At 38.2% G+C, this 27,629-nt stretch overlaps 1 protein-coding gene across 1 annotated transcript in view; it reads left to right on the top strand.

Moving 5' to 3' along the window:
• The window catches only part of Mms19 (MMS19 nucleotide excision repair protein), a 95,881-nt gene that overhangs the window by 405 nt on the left and 67,847 nt on the right, over positions 1-27,629 (top strand). The window contains exons 2-7 of the mRNA XM_053775171.2: positions 1,395-1,633; positions 9,834-9,978; positions 12,646-12,833; positions 17,140-17,301; positions 22,050-22,266; positions 23,363-23,475. Of these exons, the coding sequence (XP_053631146.1) occupies positions 1,395-1,633; positions 9,834-9,978; positions 12,646-12,833; positions 17,140-17,301; positions 22,050-22,266; positions 23,363-23,475 (1,064 nt within the window). The remainder of the gene's footprint in view (positions 1-1,394; positions 1,634-9,833; positions 9,979-12,645; positions 12,834-17,139; positions 17,302-22,049; positions 22,267-23,362; positions 23,476-27,629) is intronic.

Here is a 27,629-nt window from a genome sequence, read left to right as displayed (position 1 = left end):
CTGGCTTCATCAGTCCTGATGTAGAAAGGCGTAAGGAGAGGAGGAGTTTGAGGTAATCAGTCCCTCAGCCTGGAGTCGATGTGTTCAGTCCATCAATCTTGTAGACTGGACTGAACACATCGACTCCAGGCTGAGGGACTGATTACCTCAAACTCCTCCTCTCCTTACACCTTTCTACTTTGTTATTGGACTGATGAAGCCACTGTGTGGCGAAACGTTTCCTGAATAAAGATTTCCATATGTTGTATAAGTGTCTCAATCTTCAACTTGTCGGTTTTTCAAACCATTCATCACATTCATCAGTCCTATACAAAGTAGAAAGGCGTAAGGAGAGGAGTTTGAGGTAATCAGTCCCTCAACCTGGAGTCGATGTATTCAGTCCATCAATCTTGTAGAAAGTACAGCATAGGGCCGTAGACATGGCTTATATACGGTTGTCAGGTGAGGCGAAGCAGGAGGAGGCGGGATCACAGTGGTACCATCCACTAGTCTAAGTAGGTCTTCGTCCAAAGATTGGACAAGTGTTGAAGAATTCTTTGTATCAAGATCCCATGATGTTGCAGTGTCTGACAGATGTGATAAAATGGCAGTAAACAATGAGGAGGGCTTGTAGCAAGAGTTTTAGAGAAATTAGAAAAAAGTGCTAAATGGCTTACTGGGCTTAGCATTTTCTTGTAAATACTGGCTTGGTAGCATCCTCAGCTCACACACTAAGGGACCAGGGATCGATCCCCGGCATAGGTGAAATGTTAGACATGTTTTCTTACATCTGCTGTCTCTGTCCCTGACAGTAAGTAGGTACCTGGGTGTTAGTCAGCTTGTGGGTCACACCGTGGGGGATAAAATTGAAAGGACCCCAAGGGAAATAAGACAGACAGTCTCCGATGATGCACTGATTATTAAGATACCCTGGGTACTAACCATCTGGGTTAAAAATCTGAACAAAATTTCATCCTATTTCTTTATCTCACTGTATGACCCTTGTAGGTTTAGCATTTCTGTTCATATAATAATAATACTTCTTATTCTTAATTATGTATATATTAGTGAAGAAAGTAATGTACTGTAATGTACTGAACTGTATTATACTGTAATGATCTGTATTGATCTGTACTGTACTGTACTGAACTGTATTGTGCTGTACTGTAGTGTATTGTACTATTCTGTACTGTACTGTACTGTATTGTACTGTACTATATTGTACTGTACTGTACTGAACTGAACTTCACTGTGCCATACTCTATGAAAGATGGTAAGCAGACCCTAAGCAACAAAATGAAATTTGTCAAGGTTTGTCAAATGATGTTTGAAAATGTATTGAAATCATATTGTTATATAAGAGACTGCAACAAAAATTTGCTTTATTGCATGCTAAAATATAATTGGAATTTTAGGAATTTCAACAGGCAAGTTATCCCTGCATGAAGTTGTGGAAGCATTAGGCACAAGCTTAACACACAGCAACCCAGGAGACAGGGCAGCTGGAACCCGCTTTCTGGCTGATCTTCTACATTCCCTCCCAGCAGACCGTCTAAACTCACAAGAACTGTCTTTCTTAGCTGCATTTTTCATAGACCGACTGAAGGATCATCATTCTGTTATTCCTAGTGTCATTTATGCCTACATAGCTCTGGTAAGTCTGATTCAGTATATAATTGTGGACCTCTCAGAATTACAGTATATTTACTAAAGAAGGAATCCTTAGAGGAGGATTTCCTGTACAGTACATATTAATATTTGTTTTAATTTTTTTAAAGATGTACCAGTATATATAGAATGTTTTGGGTGGGGTAATAGGGATAATAGAGTATTATGTATAGTACAGTATAGTATATTTTTAGGGAACTATGTGTAGTATATTTTTGGTGGGTTGCATGATATATATTAGGGGAAACAGAGAACGTATACAACAGTATGGTATATTTTTAGCATAGTACTATATTTAATGTAGACATATTCCTGGCTTCACTCAGAATGGACCCAAATGTTGTAATGCTGATAATGGTGAAGAAAAGACATGTTTACAGAAAGAACTTTTATTTGGACATTGTTTTTATCTGTTGTGTTTTATGGCAGGAAGGGAAGAGGTGAGGTGAGGGAAATCATTGCTGCGTGATGAATTATTAAAAAAGATAAAAGATAAGGTTTATTTCTTTGTAAAGGTTACAATGTGTAATTATTGGTCTGTAGAATATGCCTGGAAGTACCCTGGACTAATATATTGAAATACTGTCTTCTTTCTGGACTTTATGTTTGCTGTATTCCTGAACAACTTTTATGTCAAGAATGTCTTTGTAATATAGTGCATACCAGTGGTATATCCTAGAGGAATGTTACAGTCACTCATGTATGTGAGCATACTTTTGCTGGAGAAGTGCATGATGTCAGGTTTCTATTGTCTTCCAGGTGGAGCAGATTCAGTTGAGTGTTTGCTCTAGGTTCCTTTTCTGACATTTGTTGACTCAGGAGACTAACATTCTTGTGTATTCTGCCGTGCATTCACTGATCTTACTATAGAGGCAAAGTCCAATTTTCCTAACTTTGTGAAAAGCTTCCTTGCTCACATTCATGAGTTGCTATGACATACATGTAGCTCTTTTTTTAATCTTCCATACCTAAACTACATACAGTGGACCCTCGGGTAACAATGTCATTGGATAGCGAAAAAATCGGATAGCGACCCGTTTTTGCGTCAAAATGTTGGCTCTGTTACCGAAAACAACTCGGTTGAGGACATTCGTCCCAAACGTGTCAGCACAGTGTGAATGGCCTGGACACTCGATGTACAGCCAGTGTGCCATTGTTTACAAGCCAGGGAGGACGATTCCATGCATATTCTGATATATTTTATATTATTCCATTGTTTTTAGTGCTTGTAACTGTTAAATAAGCCACCATGGGCCCAAAGAAAGCTTCTAGTGCCAGCCCTGTGGTAAAGAGGGTGAGAAACACTATAGAATTCAAGAAAGTTTGTAGAAAGATACGAAAGTGTCAGTGGTAGAGGGTGGTAGTGATGGTTGCAGAGGGTGGTAGTATGGGCCAACAGGTTTGCTGCAGTGTTCCTGCTTTCTTATGTACACCAGCGAGGATACTTCCCACACACCAGCCAGGGAACTTCCCCACATACCAGCCAGGGTACTTCCCCACATACCAGCCAGGGTATTTCCCCACATACCAGCCAGGGTACTTCCCCACATACCAGCCAGGGTACTTCTCCACATACCAGCCAGGGTACTTCCCCACATACGAACCAGGGTACTTCCCACACACCAGCCAGGGAACTTCCCCACATACCAGCCAGGGTACTTCCCCACATACCAGCCAGGGTACTTCCCACACACCAGCCAGGGTACTTCCCCACATACCAGCCAGGGTACTTCCCACACACTATACAGGGAACTTCCCCACATACCAGCCAGGGTACTTCCCCACACACACGATTTGATTTGACTGGGACTTGCGCATGAATGAATAGAATTATCAGTGTTCGCATCGCTATTGGGCCGTGCGGACGTGCTGCGCAGTAGCTCCTGATTGAGTTGGCTTTTGCACAGTGTTGACGTGTACTTAGCTCTGTGAAGACCTGTTTGCGCGCTCTCTACGAATTGAAGCAAGATGCCCTCCATTGAGCAACTTTACCAACAGCTTAAGGAAGAATTGAGGATAGCGAAGTTGGAGATTCGGCGACTGACCGAGGAAAACAAGAAGATTCGTAGTAGTCCTCCTGTTTTGAGTCCTCAGGTCAAGAAGGGAAACTGGTCAGTGGCTAGACAGCAGGGAACGAAGTTGACGATCAAGAAGACGAATGGAAAGATAGAAACGATGAAGAAGAAAGAGACTGCCGTGGAAACTGTTGTGGAAACATCTAATACATTCTCAGTGCTACCCGACGAATGTGAGTCGACTACTGGGAACGTCACGACAAACGACATTAAGGAAGGTAAGAATATTGTTGTTGTTGGGGATAGCCAAGTTAGGTATATGGATAGGGCGTTCTGCTTGAAGGACAGGAGTAGGAGACAGAGAGTTTGCTTTCCTGGGGCTGGGATGGAGGATATTGTTAGCCGTCTGGATGACATCATGAGAGGTAATGGGAGCAATCCTATTATCTGTCTCAGTGCTGGAGGCAACGATGTTGGCAGACGTAGGAGTGAAGACCTGATTAGCAGGTATAGTTCAGCAATAGAAATAATTAGGAGTAAGGGTGGGAACCCTGTCATATGTGGTATTTTGCCAAGGAGAGGAGTTGGAAATGAATGGTTGTCCAGGGCAATTGGTGTCAATTGCTGGCTGGACAAATACTGTAAGGAAAATGCGGTAACATTCATTGACAACTGGGACCTCTTCTATGGCAGAAATGACATGTATGCCAGGGATGGGGTTCACTTATCTAGGTCTGGGGTGGTAGCACTGGCAACTGCAGTGGAGGGAGCAGTTAGGACTTTAAACTAGGAATAGTTAGTGGTATGGGTTTTGGCAGGAAAACAGTGAAGTCCCAGTGTAGTAATATTACGAGTTCTAGGGGAACTAGTAATAAGCAGAACGAGGTAGATATTGAAAAGCCAGGGACTTTGGGTGATAAGGACAGTAATAGGTTTAGTAGAAAAACAGAAATGAGCAGGAAGGGTAAAGAGAAAGGAGAGTCTTTCAATGTTTATTATGCTAATTACCGTAGTGCTAGGAATAAGATGGACGAGTTGAGATTAGTTGCTAGTGCAGGTAACATTGATGTATTTGCCCTAACTGAGACGTGGTTTAATTCAAAAAGTCGGGACATGCCTGCGGAATGTCATATTCAGGGTTTTAAATTGTTCCAAGTAGATAGAAGTATCGGGAAGGGGGGTGGGGTGGCATTGTATGTCCGAGATCGCTTGAACTGTTGCATAAAAACAGGTATTAAGTCTGAAGTAACACATACAGAGTCTGTTTGGATAGAATTTTCAGAGGGGCATGAAAAACTGATTTTAGGAGTGATATACTGTCCCCCAAACTTAGATAGGGACCAAGGGAGACTACTATGGGAGGAAATTGTTAAGGCCACAAGGTACGATAATGTAGTAATTCTAGGAGACTTTAACTTTAGTCATATTGATTGGAATTTCTTGACTGGGAATTTAGAATCATACGACTTCTTAGAAGTAGTTCAGGATTGTTTTTTGAAGCAGTTTGTGACAGAACCTACAAGGGGAAATAACCTGCTTGACTTAGTTATGGCAAACAATGAATCCCTTGTTAATAATTTAGAAATTTCAGAGGAACTGGGTGCTAGCGACCACAAATCAATTACATTTAGCATTGAATGGAAATACGATAGTAGCGATAACTCAGTAACAGTCCCAGATTTTCGCTTAGCAGATTACGATGGGCTTAGAGAACACTTATCATCTGTTGACTGGGGTAACGAAGTGAGATATCAATATGACAGTTTTCTGAACACTATGCATGCTGCTCAAAGAACGTTTATCCCATATAAAGAAATTAGATCAAATAGAAATGACCCAAAATGGATGAATAATAGGCTCAAATATCTACTAGGGCATAAGAAAGGAATTTATAGGTGTATCAAAAGAGGTGAGGATCATCTTATGAATCAGTATATTGACATTAAGAGGGACATTAAAAAGGGGATAAGAAAAGCTAAAAGGGACTATGAAATTAAAGTTGCTAGGGATTCTAAAACTAACCCAAAAAGTTTTTTCCAGGTCTATAGAACAAAAGTTAGAGATAAGATAGGTCCCCTTAAAAATAACTATGGGCACCTTACTGACAAAGAGAATGAAATGTGCTCGATTTTTAATAATTATTTTCTCTCAGTTTTTACACAGGAAGACACTAACAATATTCCAGTAATTAATTTTTAGAGTGGGCTAGAAGAAGATAAATTATGTAACATCACAGTCACTAGTGAAATGGTTGTGAAGCAGATAGACAGACTGAAGCAAAATAAGTCGCCGGGTCCTGATGAGGTTTTTTCAAGGGTTCTTAAGGAATGCAAAATGGAACTCTGTGAACCATTAACTAATATTTTTAATTTATCTCTTCAAACAGGTGTAGTGTCTGATATGTGGAAGATGGCTAATGTAATTCCTATTTTTAAAACAGGGGACAAGTTGTTACCGTCAAATTACCGCCCAATAAGCCTGACCTCAATTGTAGGCAAATTACTAGAGTCAATTATAGCTGAGATTATAAGAAGCCATCTCGATAAGCATAGCTTGATTAATGATACTCAGCATGGATTCACAAGAGGCCGGTCTTGTCTAACTAATTTATTAACTTTCTTCAGTAAAGCTTTTGAGGCTGTTGACCACGATAAAGAATTTGATATTATTTACTTAGATTTTAGTAAGGCTTTTGATAGAGTTCCGCACCATAGACTGTTAAAGAAAGTGGCAGCTCATGGCATTGGGGGAAAAGTGCTCTCATGGATCGAGTCATGGCTCACTGACAGGAAGCAGAGAGTGTTCATAAATGGGGCTAAATCCGAGTGGGGATCTGTAACAAGTGGCGTTCCACAGGGATCAGTCTTGGGCCCGTTGTTGTTTATAATATATATCAATGATCTTGATGAGGGAATTACTAGTGATATGAGCAAATTCGCCGATGACACAAGGATAGGTAGGATAATTGATTCAAACGTAGATGTTATGGAACTTCAGGAGGATTTAAACAAACTCTATTCTTGGTCAGAAAAGTGGCAGATGCAGTTCAATGTAGATAAATGCAAGGTTCTGAAGCTTGGGAGTGCCCATAACCCTAGTACTTATAAGTTAAATGATGTAGAACTTAGCCATACAGATTGCGAAAAGGACTTGGGGATTATGGTGAGCAGCAACCTTAAACCAAGACAGCAATGCCTAAGCGTACGTAATAAGGCAAATAGATTACTGGGATTTATATCAAGAAGTGTAAGCAACAGAAGTCCAGAGGTCATACTGCAGCTTTATACATCATTAGTAAGGCCTCACCTAGATTATGCAGCTCAGTTCTGGTCTCCATATTACAGAATGGACATAAATTCGTTAGAAAACATTCAGCGTAGGATGACTAAATTAATACATAGCATTAGAAATCTTCCTTATGAAGAAAGATTGAAGACTCTTAAGTTACATTCACTTGTTAGACGAAGAATGAGGGGAGACCTGATCGAAGTGTATAAGTGGAAGATAGGTATTAATAAAGGAAATATTAATAAGGTCTTGAGGATGTCTCTCCAAGAGAGAACCCGCAGTAATGGATTTAAATTAGATAAGTTTAGATTTAGAAAGGACATAGGAAAGTATTGGTTTGGAAATAGGGTAGTTGATGAGTGGAACAGTCTACCTAGTTGGGTTATTGAGGCTGGGACTTTGGGTAGTTTCAAATTTAGGTTGGATAAGTACATGAGTGGGAGGGGTTGGATTTGAGTGGGACTTTCACATCAGAGCTTATTTCTTGGGTGGCATTGAAAATTGGGTTGGGCAAATGTTTTGTTAGTGGGATGAATTGTAAAGGACCTGCCTAGTATGGGCCAACAGGCCTCCTGCAGTGTTCCTCCTTTCTTATGTTCTTATGTACTTGGGAAGCATTGAAAATTGGATTGGGCAAATACAATTCTGTTTGTGAGATGGTTTTTGAAGAACCTGCCTAGTATGGGCCAACAGGCCTGCTGCTGTGTTCCTGCTTTCTTATGTGCAAACATTTATGAATGAACATCACCCTGACACAGCTGTTGCAGTCCGTGCTGGCAACACCTGCAGTGACAATGTTGTGTCCCATTTTAGGGAAATCTTAAAGAGACACCAGAAACAGAGCTCTCTGGACAGATTTTTGGTGTGACAGGGGTCCAGTGATGCTCAAGCTGGTCCTAGTGGCATTAAAAAACAAAGAAGGGAGGTAACCCCAGAAAAGGACTTGTTACCTGAAGTCTTTATGGAAGGGGATTCCACTTTCAAACAATTGCAAACTCCTCCATGCTCTACCCTCTTCCTATCTCATCACTCATCAATACATCTTCAGTAAATGTAAGTGTCATTTCAGTATTGTTTATTCTGCATGTCTCATTGTTTCTGTGTAGGGAAATGTATATTTCATGTAAAAAAATTATTTTGTTTAATAATTTTGGGTGCATGGAACAGATTAATTGGATTTCCATTATTTCTTATAGGGAAAATTAATTCGGATAACAAAAAAATCAGTTGAAGACAAGCTCTCTGGAACGGATTATTGTTGTTACCCAAGAGTCCACTGTACTTACATGCCAAACCTTTGGCACACACTGTATTATAAGGACAATCTTGGCATTAAAGTTGTACAGGAATGGTCAGACATACATAGTCCAGAAACCTGACAGCATTTCAACATAACTGCCTAGTGTACCTCCTGAAGTACTTGACAGGGCCACAGTTTATCACACTCCAGTGATTTCACTCGCCTCGCCTCTTTCTCTCCATTCAGCGCACATATGTGTGTGAAGTTTGTGTCCATTCTGTGACTTGATTAAGACCCTAACATCAAAACTTTGTTCCAGTAAAAGCTCTTTCTGCAAATGTATGTTTTTCACCATTTACACAAGATGTATTCTTGAAAAAGACTTGTGTAATGTCAATCTGTATTGTGTTTCATGTCATATTGCTGAGTAGCTGACATATTTGTTCTTTATATTAATGATCATCTGTGTCTTTGATTAGCAAGGATGCAAGTTACACTAAGGGCAAAAGATTAATATAAGACTTGATAATACAGGAAGTCCCCACTTATACAGCAGGTTAGGTTCCAGACTATTGCTGCAAAGTGAAAATCGCTGTAAAGTGAAACAGCTTTTTTTTTTTTTTCACTTTCGAATGCATATTCAAGCCTTATAACATGTTTACATTATAATATGTATATTAAGTGAGCAATAGATCTAGGCTTAAAAAATGCATAAATATAGTACTCACATTACTTATCTTAGAATATTTTTGTACTTATAATGTGTGGCGAATACATATATTTATTGTAGGAAATCTGAATAAATGAAGAATGGGTATACGTAATTTTGAAAACTGCTGCATTAGTGAAACGTTGTAAAACACTCTTTCTCTAAAAAAAATACCAGTGATTAGCTACTGTAACATTTTTCAAAGCAGAATATAATTTTATGCAGAACATTACATTAAAGAATAGAACAATTATCTTGAAAAAACATTCACTGTTCACAATTACTGCTCTTGATATAAGGAAGTGAACCTGTCCTCCCCTGCCTTGGATTGAATCTGACTGTCTCCCATTCCTTATGTGTTCTATGACCCCTGTGGGTTTAGTGCTCCCCCACATTACAGCAATAATAATAATAATATTCACTGTTTTATCATGTCTGTATAAGTGGAATGCTGTAAGGCAAAATGCTGTAAAATGAAGCCCTACAGTACATATGTACATCTATAGCCACTTGAGATACAACATAAAGCTACTAATTAACTTTTGTGGGTTGAAGTCATTTATGCTAGTGTGGAGCATTTTATACCTAGGTTATGAAGCAATTGAGATGTATTATTAGTGCTCTGGGTATTTTGCTAGTGGGGTGATACTTCCCAGTATGAAGGTACTATATAATGAAAAACAAGTTGCTTCTGGACTTCATTCATTTTTTCCCCACAATGCTTTGACAGCCTTTTTGAGTATGTGCCATTCTTTTACCCTGTGAAGAATAGAACAGGGTAAGGATGACAAAAGGATCTAGGCTCTTCCTTCAGTTCATTGACCTTATGGGATCTTTTGATCTGACTCACTGTCCCTGATTTGTTGCAAGAAAATATATTATGTCCAGCAAATACCCCAATGTTCACTGTATTATATGTCATGCATGTTTGCAGGTGAAGCAGAAGAATATCAAGAGAGAGGATGTTATAAGCCTGGTACGAGGATTGTTCCGTGAGGTACATTGTCAGTCACAGATCATGTCTGACAGAAGAAACATCTATACTTTTCTAAAATATTGCCTAGTAAATAAATTAGAAGGCAAGTATCATTCTCTTGTAGTTCACTTTAATTATTATGAGGTTTATGTAAATAGATTATTAATTTTACACATAAACTTATTTAATGAAGGAAGAGAGTTTGTTATTACTAAACAAATTGTTATGAAAACAGTCAGCTACCCCTTTGTTAATTATGGTACAGTACTTAGTTTCAGTGTAGATGAACCGACAAGTTGATAAATTAGATGCATGTGCAACATTTGGGTATCTTTAATGAGGAAACGTTTTGCCACACAGTGGCTTCATCAGTCCATACAAAGGAGAATGGTGCAGAACAGGAGGAGTGTGAGGTAATCAGTCCCTCAGCCTTGAGTCGATGTGATCAGTCCATCAATCTTGAAAAGAATACAGCATATGTGCGATGAAGTTGCTTATACAGTGGACCCCTGGTTAATGATATTTTTTCATTCCAGAAGTATGTTCAGGTGCCAGTACTGACCGAATTTGTTCCCATAAGGAATATTGTGAAGTAGATTAGTCCATTTCAGACCCCCAAACATACACGTACAAACGCACTTATATAAATACACTTACATAATTGGTCGCATTCGGAGGTGATCGTTATGCGGGGGTCCACTGTATATTGTAGGCAGGAGAGGTGCAGCAGTCGTAGGTGGTATCACATTTAACGAATGTGGAAGTAGGTCATACCCAAGGGTTAGGCAAGTTGAAGAATTCCCTGTATTAAGATCCCAAGATGTTGCTGTGTCAGACAGGAAAGTAGATGAATGGTTCATAGAACTGACCATGCAATAAGTTTATTCAATAATTACCCTTGCTGCTCATCTACATTCATTTATATGCAGGTGTCTGGATAGTAATTTGAGTGGAACTTTGCTTTATTATCCATAACTTACTGGTAGACCAATGGATTAGAGGAAAATTCAGATCAAACGGCTAACACATTCTTTCAGATAATTTCGGGAATTTTTATTTTTCGTCTTTATAAAGAATTTTTTTTTATACACTGGCTGTATCCCACTGAGACAGGGTGACCTAAAAAGAAAAAAAATTTTTTGTTTTTAAATTTCGTAATTTTTACAGGAGAAGGGGTTGCTAGCCCCTTGCTCCTGGCATTTTAGTTGCCTCTTATGACACGCATGGCTGGGAAGGATTTTTCTCCACTCTCCCATGGAGACAGTCCAGATATTAAAAAAATAAAACATCACACTTCTTTTTAAGAATGTAAACTTTTCATTCAATAGATCTTCTTTTTTCAACAAACTGGCCGTATCCTACCGAAGCAGGGTGGCCCAAAAAGAAAAACAAAAATTTCTCTTTTCAACTTTAGTAATGTATACGGGATAAGGGATTACTATCCCCTTCCTCCCAGCATTTTAGTCACCTCTTACGACACACATGGCTTATGGAGGAAGAATTCTGTTCCACTTCCCCATGGAGATAACAGAAAATAAACAAGAAAAAGAACTGGTAAGTAAGAAAATAAAAGAAAACCCAGAGGGGTGTGTATGTATATGCTTGTACATGCATGTGAAGTGTGACCTACTAAGTGTAAGTATAAGTAACAAGACGTACCTGAAATCTTGCATGTTTATGAGACAGAAAGAAAGACACCAGCAATCCTACCATCATGTAAAGCAATTAGAGGCTTTTGTTTTACACTCCCTTGGCAGGACAGTAGTATACCTCCCTGGGCAGTTGATATCCATAGAAATATCCATGACATATCATATTTAATTCATTTTAAATTAAACCTTTGAATAAGAGTGCCCATGAGGTTAAATAGAATTTTTTTTTTTCAATAAGTCGGCCATCTCCCACCGAGACAGGGTGACCCAAAAAAAGAAAGAAAATCCTCAAAAAGAAAATACTTTCATCATCATTCAACACTTTCCCCTCACTCATACGTAATCACTGTTTTTGCAGAGGCACCCAGATACAACAGTTTAGAAGCATATATAAAGATAAATAACATATCCCTCCAAACTGCCAATATCCCAAACTCCTCCAATTTTTAAAATTGAAATTTTTCTGAAATTAAAAAAATTTACTGCACAAGCAGTATTCTTTCGAAGAGGTATATCACCATATTATGTTGTAAAACATACAGTTTCACATCTATTTAGTTGTAAAGTATTTTTCAATTTCCTTGTCTCAAAGTTTATAAAAGACTTAAATCCTTGGTTCTGTTATCATAACAGACCTTGGAAAATGATGACATATATGACATGTATATGTTCTTACATTTCATCATCACTTTATGTGCCATTTAATATATCCTTTTGCATCTGATGCATAGACCGGAGATGATATTAGATATTGTTTCAGTATGTCCTGAACTGCTACCAGGTTACATGCTAATAATCCAAAACAGCCTGCAACATCACTAAGCAAGCTTCATCTCCAGTTTGTGGGGTAGTTGTGAATTGTTTCAATCATAGTATTGTGATATATTTTCCACTTTCATGGATGGTGAGGCAAGCATGTGTCCTTGAAGTGTGAAGAAGACAAGGTTACATGGCTCCCTTAACCTTTTCTTCATCTCTTTCATTAGTGGTTATTCAGTACCGTTAGCACCACTGTATAATGAGTGGTGAGGATGCCATATTTCTATGACTGCATTTATTCCATTCTATTTCTTTGTAAAGATATAAAAATATAGCTATTTTTTGTTGTTGTTTGACAGATGTGCAAGAACTTGGCCAAGACTTTGTTCTGGGGTTTATCTCTGCAATGGATGGAGAAAAGGATCCACGGAATTTGGTGCTACTTTTTACTACAGTGCCAATAATTGTTAAGTGCTTTCCTCTTGGACATTTCACCGAAGATATGTTTGAAGTTGTGGCTGCTTATTTCCCTATAGACTTTGTTCCAGTAAGTGAGACTGTTTTTTTTTTTTTTTTTTTTAAGTTGTGGCTGCAGATTTCCCAAAGACTGTTCGAGTAAGTGAGATATTTTGGTTAATATGTGACTTAGGGTCTAGTACAACACCACCATTTATTGTCTGCCATACAATGATTTTCTTTTATTTGCCCTCAGTGTTTACATTGAAGCAGATAAGGGAGCAATACTTAGATAAAGGAACTTTTCATTGCATCTGTACATTAAGAAAGGGCATATGATAGGGTGGATAGGAAGGCAGTGTGGCAGATGTTGCAGATGTGCATATTAGGTGATAGGCTACTTAAAGCAGTAGAAAGCTTTTACGTGGATAGCAAGGCACAGGTTAGGGTATGTAGGAGAGAGGGAGATTATTTTCCAGTAAAAATAGGCCTTGGCCAGGAGTGTGAATGTCACCATGGTTGTTAAACATATTTATAGATTAGAAGTATATGGAAGGGTTTGGGATATTAACAGTTTGGAGAAACATCTAAACTGTGGTACCTGAGTGTCTCTGCAAAGACAGTGATTATGTATGAGTGATGGTGAAAGTGGCCTTGTGGCTAAAGCTCTCGCTTCACATGGCAAGGGTCCGGGGCTTGATTCCCGTCGAGGGTAGAAACAGTGCAGTACAGTACAATTTTTATTTCTTTGCAAGTTTACATTGAGATTCTTTAGTTACAATAATGAGTTGTAGGCAAAGAGAGCCTGTCATGCCATGGCATTATGGGCAGACTAAATTAATAGCTTACAGACTACAGTACTTAAAACTAGAGAAATTGATCATAGTTTGTTTCAGTTGTATATCTGTTTCTGTTTAAAACATACAATAAGTTAACTCAAGTTAAAATCTGGGGATATTACATTGGGACAATTTGAAGGTATTTTGTAGGTTGTGTATATCAATAGTAAATATTTAAGTTATATTATTATAGCGTTGGTGAAAGTAGTTTACAGCATGAGAATGCTACAATATCGTGTAAGGCAGTATAGTTTTGTGCAGGTATTTATACTACAATGTAGTATTAAGTTGTGTATGAACTTTGGGTATTTAAATTTTGAAGTGTTGAGATTGGGCGTGTTTACACCGGTTGTCTATGTTCCCATCAATAAAATGGGTACCTGAGTGTTAGTCGACTAGTGTGGGTCGCATCCTAGGGCAAAACTGACCTTATTTGTTCTGCATAACAAGAAGCTTTCTATATAGTAGTATGTCATTGATGTCAGCTAGGCCTGTATACCTTGTACATGTACTTGTAGAAATAAAGATATTATTCTTTCTTTCTTTCAACACACCGGCCGTATCCCACCGAGGCGGGGTGGCCCAAAAGGAAAAAGGAAAGTTTCTCCTTTTACATTTAGTAATATATACAGGAGAAGGGGTTACTAGCCCCTTGCTCCTGGCATTTTAGTCGCCTCTTACAACATGCATGGCTTAACTCAAGAAATCGTAATGACACGATTGCAAACAAACCATACCCCCGGCCGGGATTGAACCCGCGGTCATAGAGTCTCAAAACTCCAGCCCGTCGCGTTAGCCACTAGACCAGCTAGCCACAATAAGATTCATCCAACTAGGTATATTTCTACACCATAGGAAGGTTAGCACAGGCACCACTGTGACCACAAATGCAAGTTTTTACAGACGAATCTCCAGCTAGCGTGGCCATGACGAACTCTAGCTCAAGTCCCTTCACTGCCGTCAACATGACTCAAGAAATCGTAATGACACGACGGGCTGGAGTTTTGAGACTCTATGACCGCGGGTTCAATCCCGGCCGGGGGTATGGTTTGTTTGCAATCCAATCGTGTCATTACGATTTCTTGAGTCATGTTGACGGCAGTGAAGGGACTTGAGCTAGAGTTCGTCACGGCCACTCTAGCTGGAGATTCGTCTGTAAAAACTTGCATTTGTGGTCACAGTGGTGCCTGTGCTAACCTTCCTATGGTGTAGAAATATACCTAGTTGGATGAATCTTATTGTGGCTAGCTGGTCTAGTGGCTAACGCGACGGGCTGGAGTTTTGAGACTCTATGACCGCAGGTTCAATCCCGGCCGGGGGTATGGTTTGGTATGCATGGCTTACGGAGGAAGAATTCTGTTCCACTTCCCCATGGAGGTAAGAGGAAATAAACAAGGACAAGAACTAGAAAGAAAACCCAGAGGGGTGTGTATATATATGCTTGTACATGTATGTGTAGTGTGACTTAAGTGTAAGTAGAAGTAGCAAGATGTACCTGAAATCTTGCATGTTTATGAGACAGAAAAATGGACACCAGCAATCCTCTCATCATGTAAAACAATTACAGTCTTTCGTTTTACACTCACTTGGCAGGACGGTAGTACCTCCCTGGGCGGTTGCTGTCTACCAAGATATTGTTATTATTATTTTTTTTTTTTAACAAGTCGGCTGTCTCCCACCGAGGCAGGGTGACCCAAAAAGAAAGAAAATCCCCAAAAAGAAAATACTTTCATCATCATTCAACACTTTCATCTCACTCACACATAATCACTGTTTTTGCAGAGGTGCTCAGAATACAACAGTTTAAAAGCATATACGTATAAAGATACACATATATCCCTCCAAACTGCCAATATCCTTTATTGTATTATTATTATTATATCATTATTATGATGATGAAGGTTTTTTCTTTCTTTTTGGGTTTTTCTTTCTTTTTTTAGTCACCCTGCATTGGTGGGAAATGGCCAACATGTTAAAAAAAAAAGTATACCAAAAGACAACAGCTCTGTTCATGTCACATACAGCTGTCACACATATGCATGTACAATACAGTCTCTCCTCATTTAACGATGGAGTTCTGTTCCTAAGAGTAGGTTGACAAATGAATTGGTTGTTAAATGAGGAGCATACTATACTGGTAATGGGTTTGTGTCAATCATCTTTAGGTATTGTTTTAATGTCACCTTTGCACCATTTATAACATTTTTAGTATATTTTTAAATGTTTATATAGTAGCATACTGTATATTGTAATAAACAGAATAGAGGAAATCAGTTCTAATATACATTACTTAGGTATGCATAATGGTCAGAGAGCTGGTCGTAAATCCGAGCTGTTGTTAAATAAGTACGTTGTTAAGTGAGGAGAGACTGTATTTAATTCAGAATTGTGTGAATGATTACTTGTTCTGTGTACATGTGTAAAGCTAGTGAGCCATGCACTTGTATAGCTTTAATGATTTTCCCTCCTCCACCAACAAACCAACCTATCTTTGGACAGAAGTGTGCACATTATGAACCTGTGAATACGTAACTCTCCTAGGTAGTAGGTTGATAGACAGCAACTGCCCAAGGAGGTAATACTATCCTGCCAAGTGAGTGTAAAACAGAAGTCTGTCATTGTTTTACATGATGGTAGGATTGCTGGTGTTTTATTCTGTCTCATAAACATGCAAGATTTCAGGTACGTCTTGTTACTTCTACTTACTTTTAGGTCACACTGCACATGCATGTACAAGCATATATATACACACCCCTCTGGGTTTTCTTCTATTTTCTTATTAGTTCTTGTTCTTATTTCCTCTTATCTCCAGGGGGAAGTAGAACAGAATTCTTCCTCCGTAAGCCATGCATATCATAAGAGTCGACTAAAATGCCTTGAGCAAGGGGCTAGTAACCCCTTCTCCTGTATACATTACTAAAGTTAAAAAGAAAAACTTTTGTTTTTCTTTTTGGGCCACCCTGCCTCAGTGAGAAATGGCCAGTTGGTTGACAGAAAGAAAGAATACATAATTACTGACTATTTACTCCCTTCCTCCACCCTAGTGCCAAGTTCCAACTTAGTATCTACGTGACCCAGTTTTGTCTCACTGGATGTTTATTTTCTTTTGACTTTGATCAAGACATTTAAATGTAAAACCAACCATAGGATTTTGTTTAACATACTATAGAATTTCCAAAATATGATTTCTTTCTCTTTCTTCTTCTAAATGTGAGTATAAACCATTTTTGAGAGGTGTTTAAGGATCTATGATTAAAACATTAAGTGGTGCTATATATAATAGTATATTACTGATAGAATTATGTTACTGCATGAAAGGAAAACTACATAGAGAGAGGCGATACCTGTTTTTATTTTTAGGAATATCATTTGTATCCTTTGTAATAATGATCTGCATGTTGAAGATTGTTGACCTGACCTTAAATTTTAACTTTCACTTGACAATTTTTATTGACCTTTCCTATACATGTAATTCATTTTCAATTACAAATATTTAAAAATGTAGGAAGTTACAAGACAGCTTATTTGTGAAAATAATTGTTCATTATATTTTGCTAGCCAGCTAGTGATCCCTATGGCATCTCATCAGAAGACCTGGTGCTGAGTTTGAGGTGTGCCTTATCATCCACACCACTGTTTGCTCCCTACTGTGTACCTCTTCTCCAAGAGAAGCTTGATTCAGATGTCATCTCTGCTAAACTGGATGCATTACATACTTTGGTGAGAAGATTGGAGCAAAACCATTCAAGGCTTTTGTTTCTTAAATAAGCTAAATGTGCACTGTGGTTTTGGTCTTTGGAGGAACAACAGAAAGTCATTGTTCCTGTTCCAAAATTAAGTGAAGTATACAGATTATAGCACTTCATTTATAACATGAGTTATGTGTAGGATGGTTGGATTTCTGGTGTCCTTTTTTCTGTCTCATAAACATGCAAGATTTCAGGTACGTCTTGCTACTTCTACTTACACTTAGGTCACACTACACATACATGTACAAGCATATATATACATATCACTTTGGGTTTTCTTCTATTTTCTTTCTAGTTCTTGTTCTTGTCTATTTCCTCTTATCTCCATGGGGAAGTGGAACAGAATTCTTCCTCCGTAAGCCATGCGTGTTGTAAGAGGCGACTAAAATGCCAGGAGCAAGGGGCTAGTAACCCCTTCTGTATATATTACTAAATTTGAAAGGAGAAACTTTCGTTTTTCCTTTTGGGCCACCCCGCCTCGGTGGGATACGGCCGGTGTGTTGAAAGAAAGAAAGATTTATAACATAAGTTATATGTAGGATGGTTGAATTTCTGGTGTCCTTTTTTCTGTCTCATAAACATGCAAGATTTCAGGTACGTCTTGCTACTTCTACTTACACTTCGGTCAAACTAGACATACATGTACAAGCATATACAGTGGGCCCCCGGCTTACGTTATTATTTCATTCCAGAAGTATGTTCAGGTGCCATTACTGAACGAATTTGTTCCCATAAGGAATATTGTGAATTAGATTAGTCCATTTCAGACCCCCAAACATACACGTACAAATGCACTTACATAAATACACTTACATAATTGATCGCATTGGGAGCTGATCGTAAAGCGGGGGTCCACTGTATATACAAACCCCTGCGGGTTTTCTGCTATTTTCTTTCTAGTTCTTGTTCTTGTTTATTTCCTCTTATGCTTTGTTAGTGGGATGGATTGTAAAGGACCTGCCTAGTATGGGCCAACAGGCCTGTTGGCCCACTTCCATGGGGAAGTGGAACAGAATTCTTCCTCCGTAAGCCATGCGTGTTGTAAGAGGCAACTAAAATGCCGGGAGCAAGGGGCTAGTAACCCCTTCTCCTGTATAAATTACTAAATTTGAAAAGAGAAACTTGTTTTTCTTTTTGGGCCACCCTGCCTTGGTGGGATACGGCTAGTTTGTTGAAAAAAAAAATGAATACATGTATGTACAAATTTTCATATATATCCTGGGTACTCCTTTAAGTTATCAAATCAAATCAAGTTTATTCTCTATAAGGGTTACAATTTGGGGTTTTCAGGATTTGGATATTGTGTGGTTTACATGCTATAAAGTACTAATTACAGAGGGGGCCACTAGGACACCTAGCATGGCTAGGCATTTCGGGCAGACTTAGATTAATTCTTAACATTAAATCCTTACAGATTATGGTATTAAGGCTAGGTGACTACATTATAATTTGTGAGTTTAGCAATGTGAATGCTTTTGTTTTAGCACAATACAAAGTGTCTATATTGGAGTATCATAGGCAAACTTATGACTAGTTAGGATTCATTATTTTAAGATTAAGATTAGTATTTCTGTGTTTATAGTCAGTGTTATATTTTCTGTATTACTGCTGACTAGTTTGAACTTAATTGCATAACAATAACCTTTATATAATTTGTCACTTGGAATGCCAACAGTGATAACAAACTGCCATACTCCAGCTTTCTTTATTTTTCTCATCTTAAAAAATATGTATCATGATTAACCCTTTCAGGGTCCAGAGGCCAAATTTCAAAGCGTGCATCAGGGTCCAAGAATTTACAAAAAAAAAAAATTTGTTATTTTTTCTTATGAAATGGTAGAGAATATTTTTCTGAAGGTAATAAAACAAAAAGTACGAAATTTGATGGAAAATTGACAAAATTATGCTCTCGCGAATTTTGATGTGTCAGCGATATTTATGAATCGGCGATTTTACCGAATTTGACTCCCATTTTAGGCCAATTACATTATTCCAGTCGGCCAGATTCTTAGCTATTTCACTAGTATTACTTCTATTCTATTGATTGAGCACAAGAAATCACCAAGTCAACTGTTTCAACTACAAAATAAAGTGATCGGAAATTGGTAATTTGGCCAATTTAACACAGTGTTTAAAATATTCCAATTTCAAAATAGGGTTCAGAATAAACAATGTAGGTTTTCCTGGCACTAAACTAACGTTTCCTCTGTTCATTAGTTATGTTTTGAGACTTTACAAATGAATTCCATTTTGATTTTTTATTCACATAATGAATTTTTATTCAAACCAAAAATAGAAGATTTACTGTTATGCAATATTGTAATAATTGTATAAATATCATCACCACATTTGTGAATGTATATTAGACCCACCAGCTGGCGTGTATTAGACATGTGAGGTCGTTTGTTTACATTTGAACATGGGCAAAAATTTAACATTTCCTCTACTTTAAGCTCGGTTTCAAGCCATTTCCAGTGCTAAAACCAATCAAAATCATCTCTATTTCTGCAATATGTCTTCCATTCTATCAAATAAGACCAAGAAATCACAAATACAACTATAAAAAACATACAAAAAAAAACACTGCAAAGTCGCTGTTTTAATCGAAAATCAGTCTCTTTTTTTCCTCTCATTATACACTGTGTGCTGCAGGATTTGTTTTATGTGGTGCACACATACCACATAGATGTATTCTCTCATATCTAGGCCCAAATTTACCACTCACAGCTTATCAGAGTGAGCTGAGCTCATGGCGTAGATCTACAGTTTGGACCCTCAATGTAAAGCCGTAGATCTACGGCACAGAACCTGAAAGGGTTGAAAGACAAGGGGTATAACTTTAGCATCTTGTATTGATAAAAAAGTTCATTTTATAACCAGTAATATAAAGTACTCAAGAAAGATAAAAAAAAAAATTAAGGAATATCCTAGGTAGTAGGTTGGTAGACAGCAACCGCCCAGGGAGGTACTACTGTCCTGCCAAGTGAGTGTAAAACGAAAGCCTGTAATTTTTTTACATGATGGTAGGATTGCTTCTATGTTCTTTCTAGTTCTTGTTCTTGTTCTTGTTCTTGTTTATTTCCTCTTATCTCCATGGGGAAGTGGTGTCAGCATAGTTGCTGATCCCCCTTACATGTGTTGTGTAGCTTAGCTAAGTATCATAGTACCATCCATGTGTTTATATAGAAGATCCCTATTAGGCCTAGTGACTGTATGACGTCACGGGATGTGGCATGAGTTAGTGGGATGCGCTACCTCGCTCTCAGTCCACGCGGAGACCTACACCAGGCAGTAACAGGCAGGCTGGCCCCTTCCTTACCGCAGTCTGACAATATATAGTATTACCATCCACAAGTGTGTTTTTCTTCAACCATCATATCTCATTCCGAACCCCCACGACAAATTGGTGGCAGCGGTGGGATTATGATACCATCCATTAGTTCTAAGTTATATATGTCTTTGTTATTGTATAGAATCAGCCCAGAACCACCTGCCTGTTCAGCCTATAGCATAGTAGTGTATGTCGAGATGACATACGTAACATGACCGAGCTGTCAGCATAGTTGCTGATCCCCCTTACATGTGTTGTATAGCTTAGCTGAGTATCATAGTACCATCCATGTGTTTATATAGAAGATCCCTATTAGGCCTAGTGACTGTATGACGTCACGGGATGCGGCATGAGTTAGTGGGACGCGCTACCTCACTCTCAGTCCACGTGGAGACCTACACCAGGCAGTAACAGGCAGGCTGGCCCCTTCCTTACCACAGTCTGACAATATATAGTGTTACCATCCACAAGTGTGTTTATCTTCAACCATCATATCTCCTTCCGAACCCCCACGACAGTGGAACAGAATTCTTCCTCTGTAAGCCGTGCGTGTTGTATGAGGCAACTAAAATGCCGGGAGCAAGGGGCTAGTAACCCCTTCTCCCGTATAAATTACTAAATTTAAAAAGAGAAACTTACGTTTTTCTTTTTGGGCCACCCTGCCTTGGTGGGACACGGCCGGTTTGTTGAAAAAAGAAAAAAAAATTAAGGAATATCAAAGTTTAGATTAAAAATTAGTTATTTCATTAATGATATACAGTACAAACTAATTGATGAAAAAACATATGTGCAACACCCAGATATCTTTATTGATGAACTGTTTTACCAGCACAGCAGACTTTTATCAATCTAATACAGCGGTGACATTTATACTGGGACTGTGAAAGAAGTTAAGAGGTAATTTTAAAGTGCTCACTACCTTAGCCTTGATAGGTGTTTAATGCCTTATCCTTAATACATGTTCAGTCCCCTAGCCATGATGTATCCAAAGCAGAGGCATAAGTATGGAGACTTGTATACTGTAGCCAGAGAAGTGCATCAGGACTAACTAATGGAAGTAGGTCATACCCATAAGTCAGAGCAGTGGTTGGCTGGAACGGTGTTGCTTTTTCTGATAAGTGTCATTACCTCTCCTCTTCCACTGTCTCCAGTATTAGTATCACATCTATATTAGATTGGTTAAACCTGCTGCAAAGCTGAAATGTGTCTTATTTATTACCTAGATTACGAATGTGTAGGAAGTCACTACTTTTACTACAGGGTGAGTAACTATCAATATAGAAGGAACATTCTCTTTACTTATCCCAGGATAGTGTTTTCAAGTGTGTCAGCTGTATTTTATATTTGACTTTGCATGTCTTGAATTATGAATGCAAATAATTTTGTAGGTGACCTGCTGTGAGTTGTATGGAGCTGAAGACATCAGTCCACATGTATTACCACTGTGGGCCAGCATAAGACGAGAAATTGTTGAGGGAGTGAGTGATGAGGTTGAGGAAGCAGCACTCTCAGCTCTCACTGCTATAGTTATGACACTGCAGCGTGGAATAGTATCACAAGCCTCTCGAGATGAAACACGTGAGCTTACCAACTCAGCCTTAAGAGGTGAGTCAAAGTAAAGAAAAGAAATCCTAGTACTGTATGTATATATAATTCAGCAGTGTAAAAAAAAATAAAAAATAAGAAAACAAGGTGAGGGTTTCAAAATATTTTTTATAGGAGTATCAACATGAAAGTATTTCAATTTAGGTAAACAATGTCAGGAGCCATTGGTAGCAGAGAATCCTTTTAATATTGAGTTTCACTAAAGACTGGGCTTCAAGAATAGTGATATATAAGGTGAAACTTTGCAAACCAGTATTATAAAATTTGACAGAGCTTTTGTTTTTATTACCTTAATGGCCTTCTCCTACCAAGGCAGGTTGACTCAAAGCAAGAAAACAAACTGAAAAGCATTCATTCAATTTCTGTCTTTCCAAAGTGTGCTGGCATTTCAATTCAAATTACCCTCCGACTGCAACTTCCCTATCGCTCTTTCAGAATATAGACACTGCCCTTTCCACCTCCAGGACTCTAAATCCAGCTAACTAGTTTCCCTGAATCCCTTCATAAAAGGTACCTTTCTCACACTCCAATAGTGCATCCATTAACAAACCACTCATCTCCATTCACTCCTATCTCACATGTTCAAGTCCTTAAAATTCAAAACTTCTTTTATCCTTTCCTAACCATTCCTTGGATGAATTTTATAATGAGTAAATAATCTGGAACCCATCACACCTATACCAGTTGACTATAGGCCATGCATAATTGCATTTAGAGTTGGGATGGTGGAGATGCTGGAGGTAGGTGGTAGGAGTATTGCAGTAGTTGGTTTACTAGCAGTCCCTAACTTATAAATGACTGGGTTATCATGATCTGTACTTATGGATGAGATCTACAAGACTCATTATTGAGAAAATAATGCTGTGATAGTTTTATGAATGCCAGCCCGGAGTTATGAACAAGTGTGACATAATTATAATATCTACTGTATTATCATTATAAAAAAATGGGAAAAAGCTTACATTTTTTTTTCAGGTTGAAACCCTCTTAGTGCAACTCATTCAGAAGCTTAAGTCCCCCAGTACAGCACTGCAGATATGGATACTAATTTCCTGGTTATCTTGGTGCACTCATAATTGTGTTGATATATCTGCAGAGTGTGTGGGACACCTGACAGCACCAGAACAACGTCTGATGTTTCCAAGTGCTCACCTTCTTCTTGCTCTTGTTGTTGCTCATGAGGCTACAGCTCAAGCAGTGTGTGAAATGGTAATATTGAGTTTGGCAGTGCTTACTTTGGAATTAATGGTTGATGAAACCTTAGAGTCGTACAAGGAAGTTTTACATGAGATACCTAAACTGTTATTTGTTATTTTTTTCCTTTTTTAACACGTTGGCCATTTCCCACTGAGGTAGGGTGACTCAAAAAGAAAGAAAAACCCAAAAAAAAGAAAAAAAAAATTTCATCATTCAACAATTACACCATCACTCATACATAATCAGTGTTTTTGCAGAGGCACACACATATGACAGTTAGACATCCCTTCAAAATGACAATATCCTAAACCCCTCCTTTAAAGTGCAGGCATTGTACGTCCCATTTCCAGGACTCAAGGCCAGCTAACCAGTTTCCCTGAATCCCTTCACAAAATATTATCCGGTCCTAAGAGTAAGTCAGTAAACGAATTGGTTGTTAAGCGAGGAGCATACTCTACTGGTAGTGCGTTTGTGTCAACCATCTTTAGATATTGTTATAATGTTACCTTTGCACCATTTATAACATTTTTAGTATATTTTTAAATGTTTATACAGTAGTGTATTGTATATTGTAATAAACAGAATAGAGGAAATCAGCTCTAATACAGCCTCTTCTCACTTACCGACGTATTCGTTTACTGACAACTCAGAGTTACGACAGGCTCTCCGACAAGTCAGTATTGTATGCCGTACGAGAACTTGGGTCACAGAAATGGGCAGCACAGTGTCTCAGCGTCAAGCATTTCATCTCCTTCTTACAGCCACTCAGTACAAAGACTACATATTTGTACAAATTTGTACTTGATTGTGCACCCCATAGTACAAGACAGAAGTGCAGCAGCACTTGGAAGAGTAAAATGGAAGAAGTACAATAGAAGTTCACTGTAAATGGGTTAGTGATGGGTCTTAGTATCAAGCAGTCTCCAAGACTACATATTTCATCTGTAAATTTATACTTGATTATGCACCCCATAGTACAAGATAAAAGTGCAGTAGCACTTGGAAGTGGAAAGATAGGAAAATGGAAGAGGTATGAAAGAAGTTCACAATAAAGTGGTGTGTTCATCTTTGTTTACATTCTCGGTCTCTCGTGGCAGCTTAACCCTTTCAGGGTTTCTGACGTACTAGTACGGCTTACGCACCAGGGTTATTGACCTACTGGAACGCCTAAATTCTAGCGCCTTCAAATCCAGCGAGAGAAAGCTGGTAGGCCTTCATATGTAAGAATGGGTCTATGTGGTCAGTGTGCACGGTATAAAAAAAATCCTGCAGCACTCAGTGCATAATGAGAAAAAAAAAACTCTGACCTTGTTTTTGGTTTAAAACAGCGACTTTGCAGTGTATGGCGTTTATTGTTGTATTCTAGTTTTCCTGGTCTCATTTTATAGAATTGAAGACATATTACAGAAATTGAGATGATTTTGATTGGTTTCATAATGAAAAGTACCTTGAAATTGAGCTCAAAGTAGCAGAAATGTTCGATTTTTACCAAATTTCAAAAGTAAACAAATCATGCCAAGCATCCAGTACACGTCAACTGGTGAGTCTAATATTCTTTCACAAGTGCATTGATATTATTTATACCATTTCTACACTAATGCAGTAGTCTGCATAACAGTATATCTTCTACTTTTTCTGAGAATAAAAATTCAAAGTGGAAAGCAAAAGAGATGTAAGAGGGGCCTGGGGATGTGACTGATGAACAGAGAAAATGTTATTTTAGTGCCAGGAATGTCTCTCTTGCTTATTCTGGACCTTATTTGGAAATTGGCATCTTCTAAAATTTGTGTGAAATTGGCAAATTTGCCAATTTCTGACCACTTTATTGGATAGTTGAAATCGGTAAATAGGTGGTTTCTTGTACTCATTCGATAGAAAAAATGGAGTTCTAGTGATATAGATATGATTTTTGTCGACTGGTACACTGGAATTGGTCGAAAATAGGGCTCAAAGTGGGCAAAATCACCGATGCGTAAACATTGCCGAGACTGCTAACTTCGTGAGAGCATAATTCCGTAAGTTTTCCATCAAATTTCATACTTTTGGTGTCATTATGATTGGGAAAAGATTCTCTATCATTTCATAAGAAAAAATAATTTTTTTTTTCGGAAAAATTTTCGACCCTGAGAACAAGTTTAGGAGAGGGCCTCTCGACCCTGAAAGGGTTAATTATGAAACGATTAAACTCAGTGAAAAAGATATGTCGATGGTGATAACACTAATAATAATAAAATATAATTAATCACTCTGGGGCACTTTCAATATCATACGTATTTCATATAGTTTTTTAGCTGACATTTAAAGCACTCCAGAGCTATTGTAATTATTATTAATTATTATTACTACATTATTATTATTACATTCTCTGTGTCTCTCATGGCAGCTTAACAAATGATTAAACTCAGTGAACAAGGTATGTGGATGGTAGTAATAATAATTTTTTTTTTTTTTTTTTCAACAAACCGGCCGTATCCCACCAAGGCAGGGTGGCCCCAAAAGAAAAACGAAGGTTTCTCTTTTTAAATTTAGTAATTTATACGGGAGAAGGGGTTACTAGCCCCTTGCTCTCGGCATTTTAGTCGCCTCTTACAACACGCATGGCTTACGGAGGAAGAATTCTGTTCCACTTCCCCATGGAGGTAAGAGGAAATAAACAAGAACAAGAACTAGAAAGAAAATAGAAGAAAACTCAAAGGGGTGTGTATATATATATGCTTGTACATGGTATAAACCTTGGTAATAAATACCGACAAGTTGGTTTAGAAAGACACGTAAGCAAACACTATAACATATTTATTAGAAAACGTTTCGGTCCTGGGACCTTGATCAAGGTCCCAGGACCGAAACGTTTTCTAATAAATATGTTATAGTGTTTGCTTACGTGTCTTTCTAAACCATGTTTGTACATGTATGTGTAGTGTGACCTAAGTGTAAGTAGAAGTAGCAAGACGTACCTGAAATCTTGCATGTTTATGAGACAGAAAAAAAGGACACCAGCAATCCTACCATCATGTAAAGCAAATAATAATAATAATATGTAATAATAATAATCACTCTGGAGTGCTTTAAATGTCAGCTACCAAACCCATACAAAATATGTATGACATTTAAACCACTCTAGAGAGATTATTTATTATTTTATTATTATTATTATTCTTTCTTTTTTCTTTCAACACACCGGCCGTATCCCACCGAGGCGGGGTGGCCCAAAAGGAAAAACGAAAGTTTCTCCTTTAACATTTAGTAATATATACAGGAGAAGAGGTTACTAGCCCCTTGCTTCCGGCATTTTAGTCGCCTCTTACAACATGCATGGCTTAAGAAGGAAGAATTCTGTTCCACTTCCCCATGGAGATTATTATTATTATTATTACACCTACCATCCGACTTACGACCTGCTCGACTTACGACCACTCGACTTATGACCGTGTTTTTTATGCCAAATTTCTGGGAAATAAGCAGCTATTTGTGTTGTACATAGTAAAACAGAAATACCAAAATTAAACAATAAAATAAAGTCATTACAAAAATGTTTTGTTGATATTCAGTAGTAAAGTTCGACTTACGACCATTTCGACTTACGACCGGTTTCTCGGAACCGAACTCGGTCGTAAGTTGGATGGTAGGTGTATTAGTATTTTATTATTATTATTAGGCTTTTATGCCTTACGAGAACTTGGGTCATGGAAACAGGCAGCGTGGTGTCTCAGCATCAAGTATATCTCAGTCTGCTTCCTACAGCCACTGAGTACACTAGCTTTCACTGTCTCTAAGACTACATATTTGTACAAATTTGCACTTTATTGTGCATCCCATAGTACAAGATGTTGGCAAAAAGGAAGATCTTGACTTCACCTCAAGGAAGTGCCAAGAAACAAAGGAAGGCTCTCAATCTTGAGGTGAAAATGAGGATTATAAACGAGTATGAAGCTGGTTAGAAAGTGCAAGTGATAGCTGATGGCTTGAAGCTGGTGCATTCTACCATTTCCACTATCTTGAAGGATAAAGATAGAGTAAGGCAGTGAAAGCATTGACAGGATTTCAAGCTAGTGGAAACATGATAAAGATGCCCAAATTAATAAAAACCGACATATATGGAGAGGTATTGGAGAGTGTGTGAGGCTGTACAAGAGAGAGAGAGAAGGCACTAGCAATGTCTCTCAGTA

This window comes from Cherax quadricarinatus, chromosome 11 (assembly GCF_038502225.1).
Source record: "Cherax quadricarinatus isolate ZL_2023a chromosome 11, ASM3850222v1, whole genome shotgun sequence".
NCBI classification, from domain to species: Eukaryota; Metazoa; Arthropoda; class Malacostraca; order Decapoda; family Parastacidae; genus Cherax; species Cherax quadricarinatus.
Note: the sequence above shows the minus strand (reverse complement) of the source record. Positions and strands in the feature narration are given on the sequence as shown.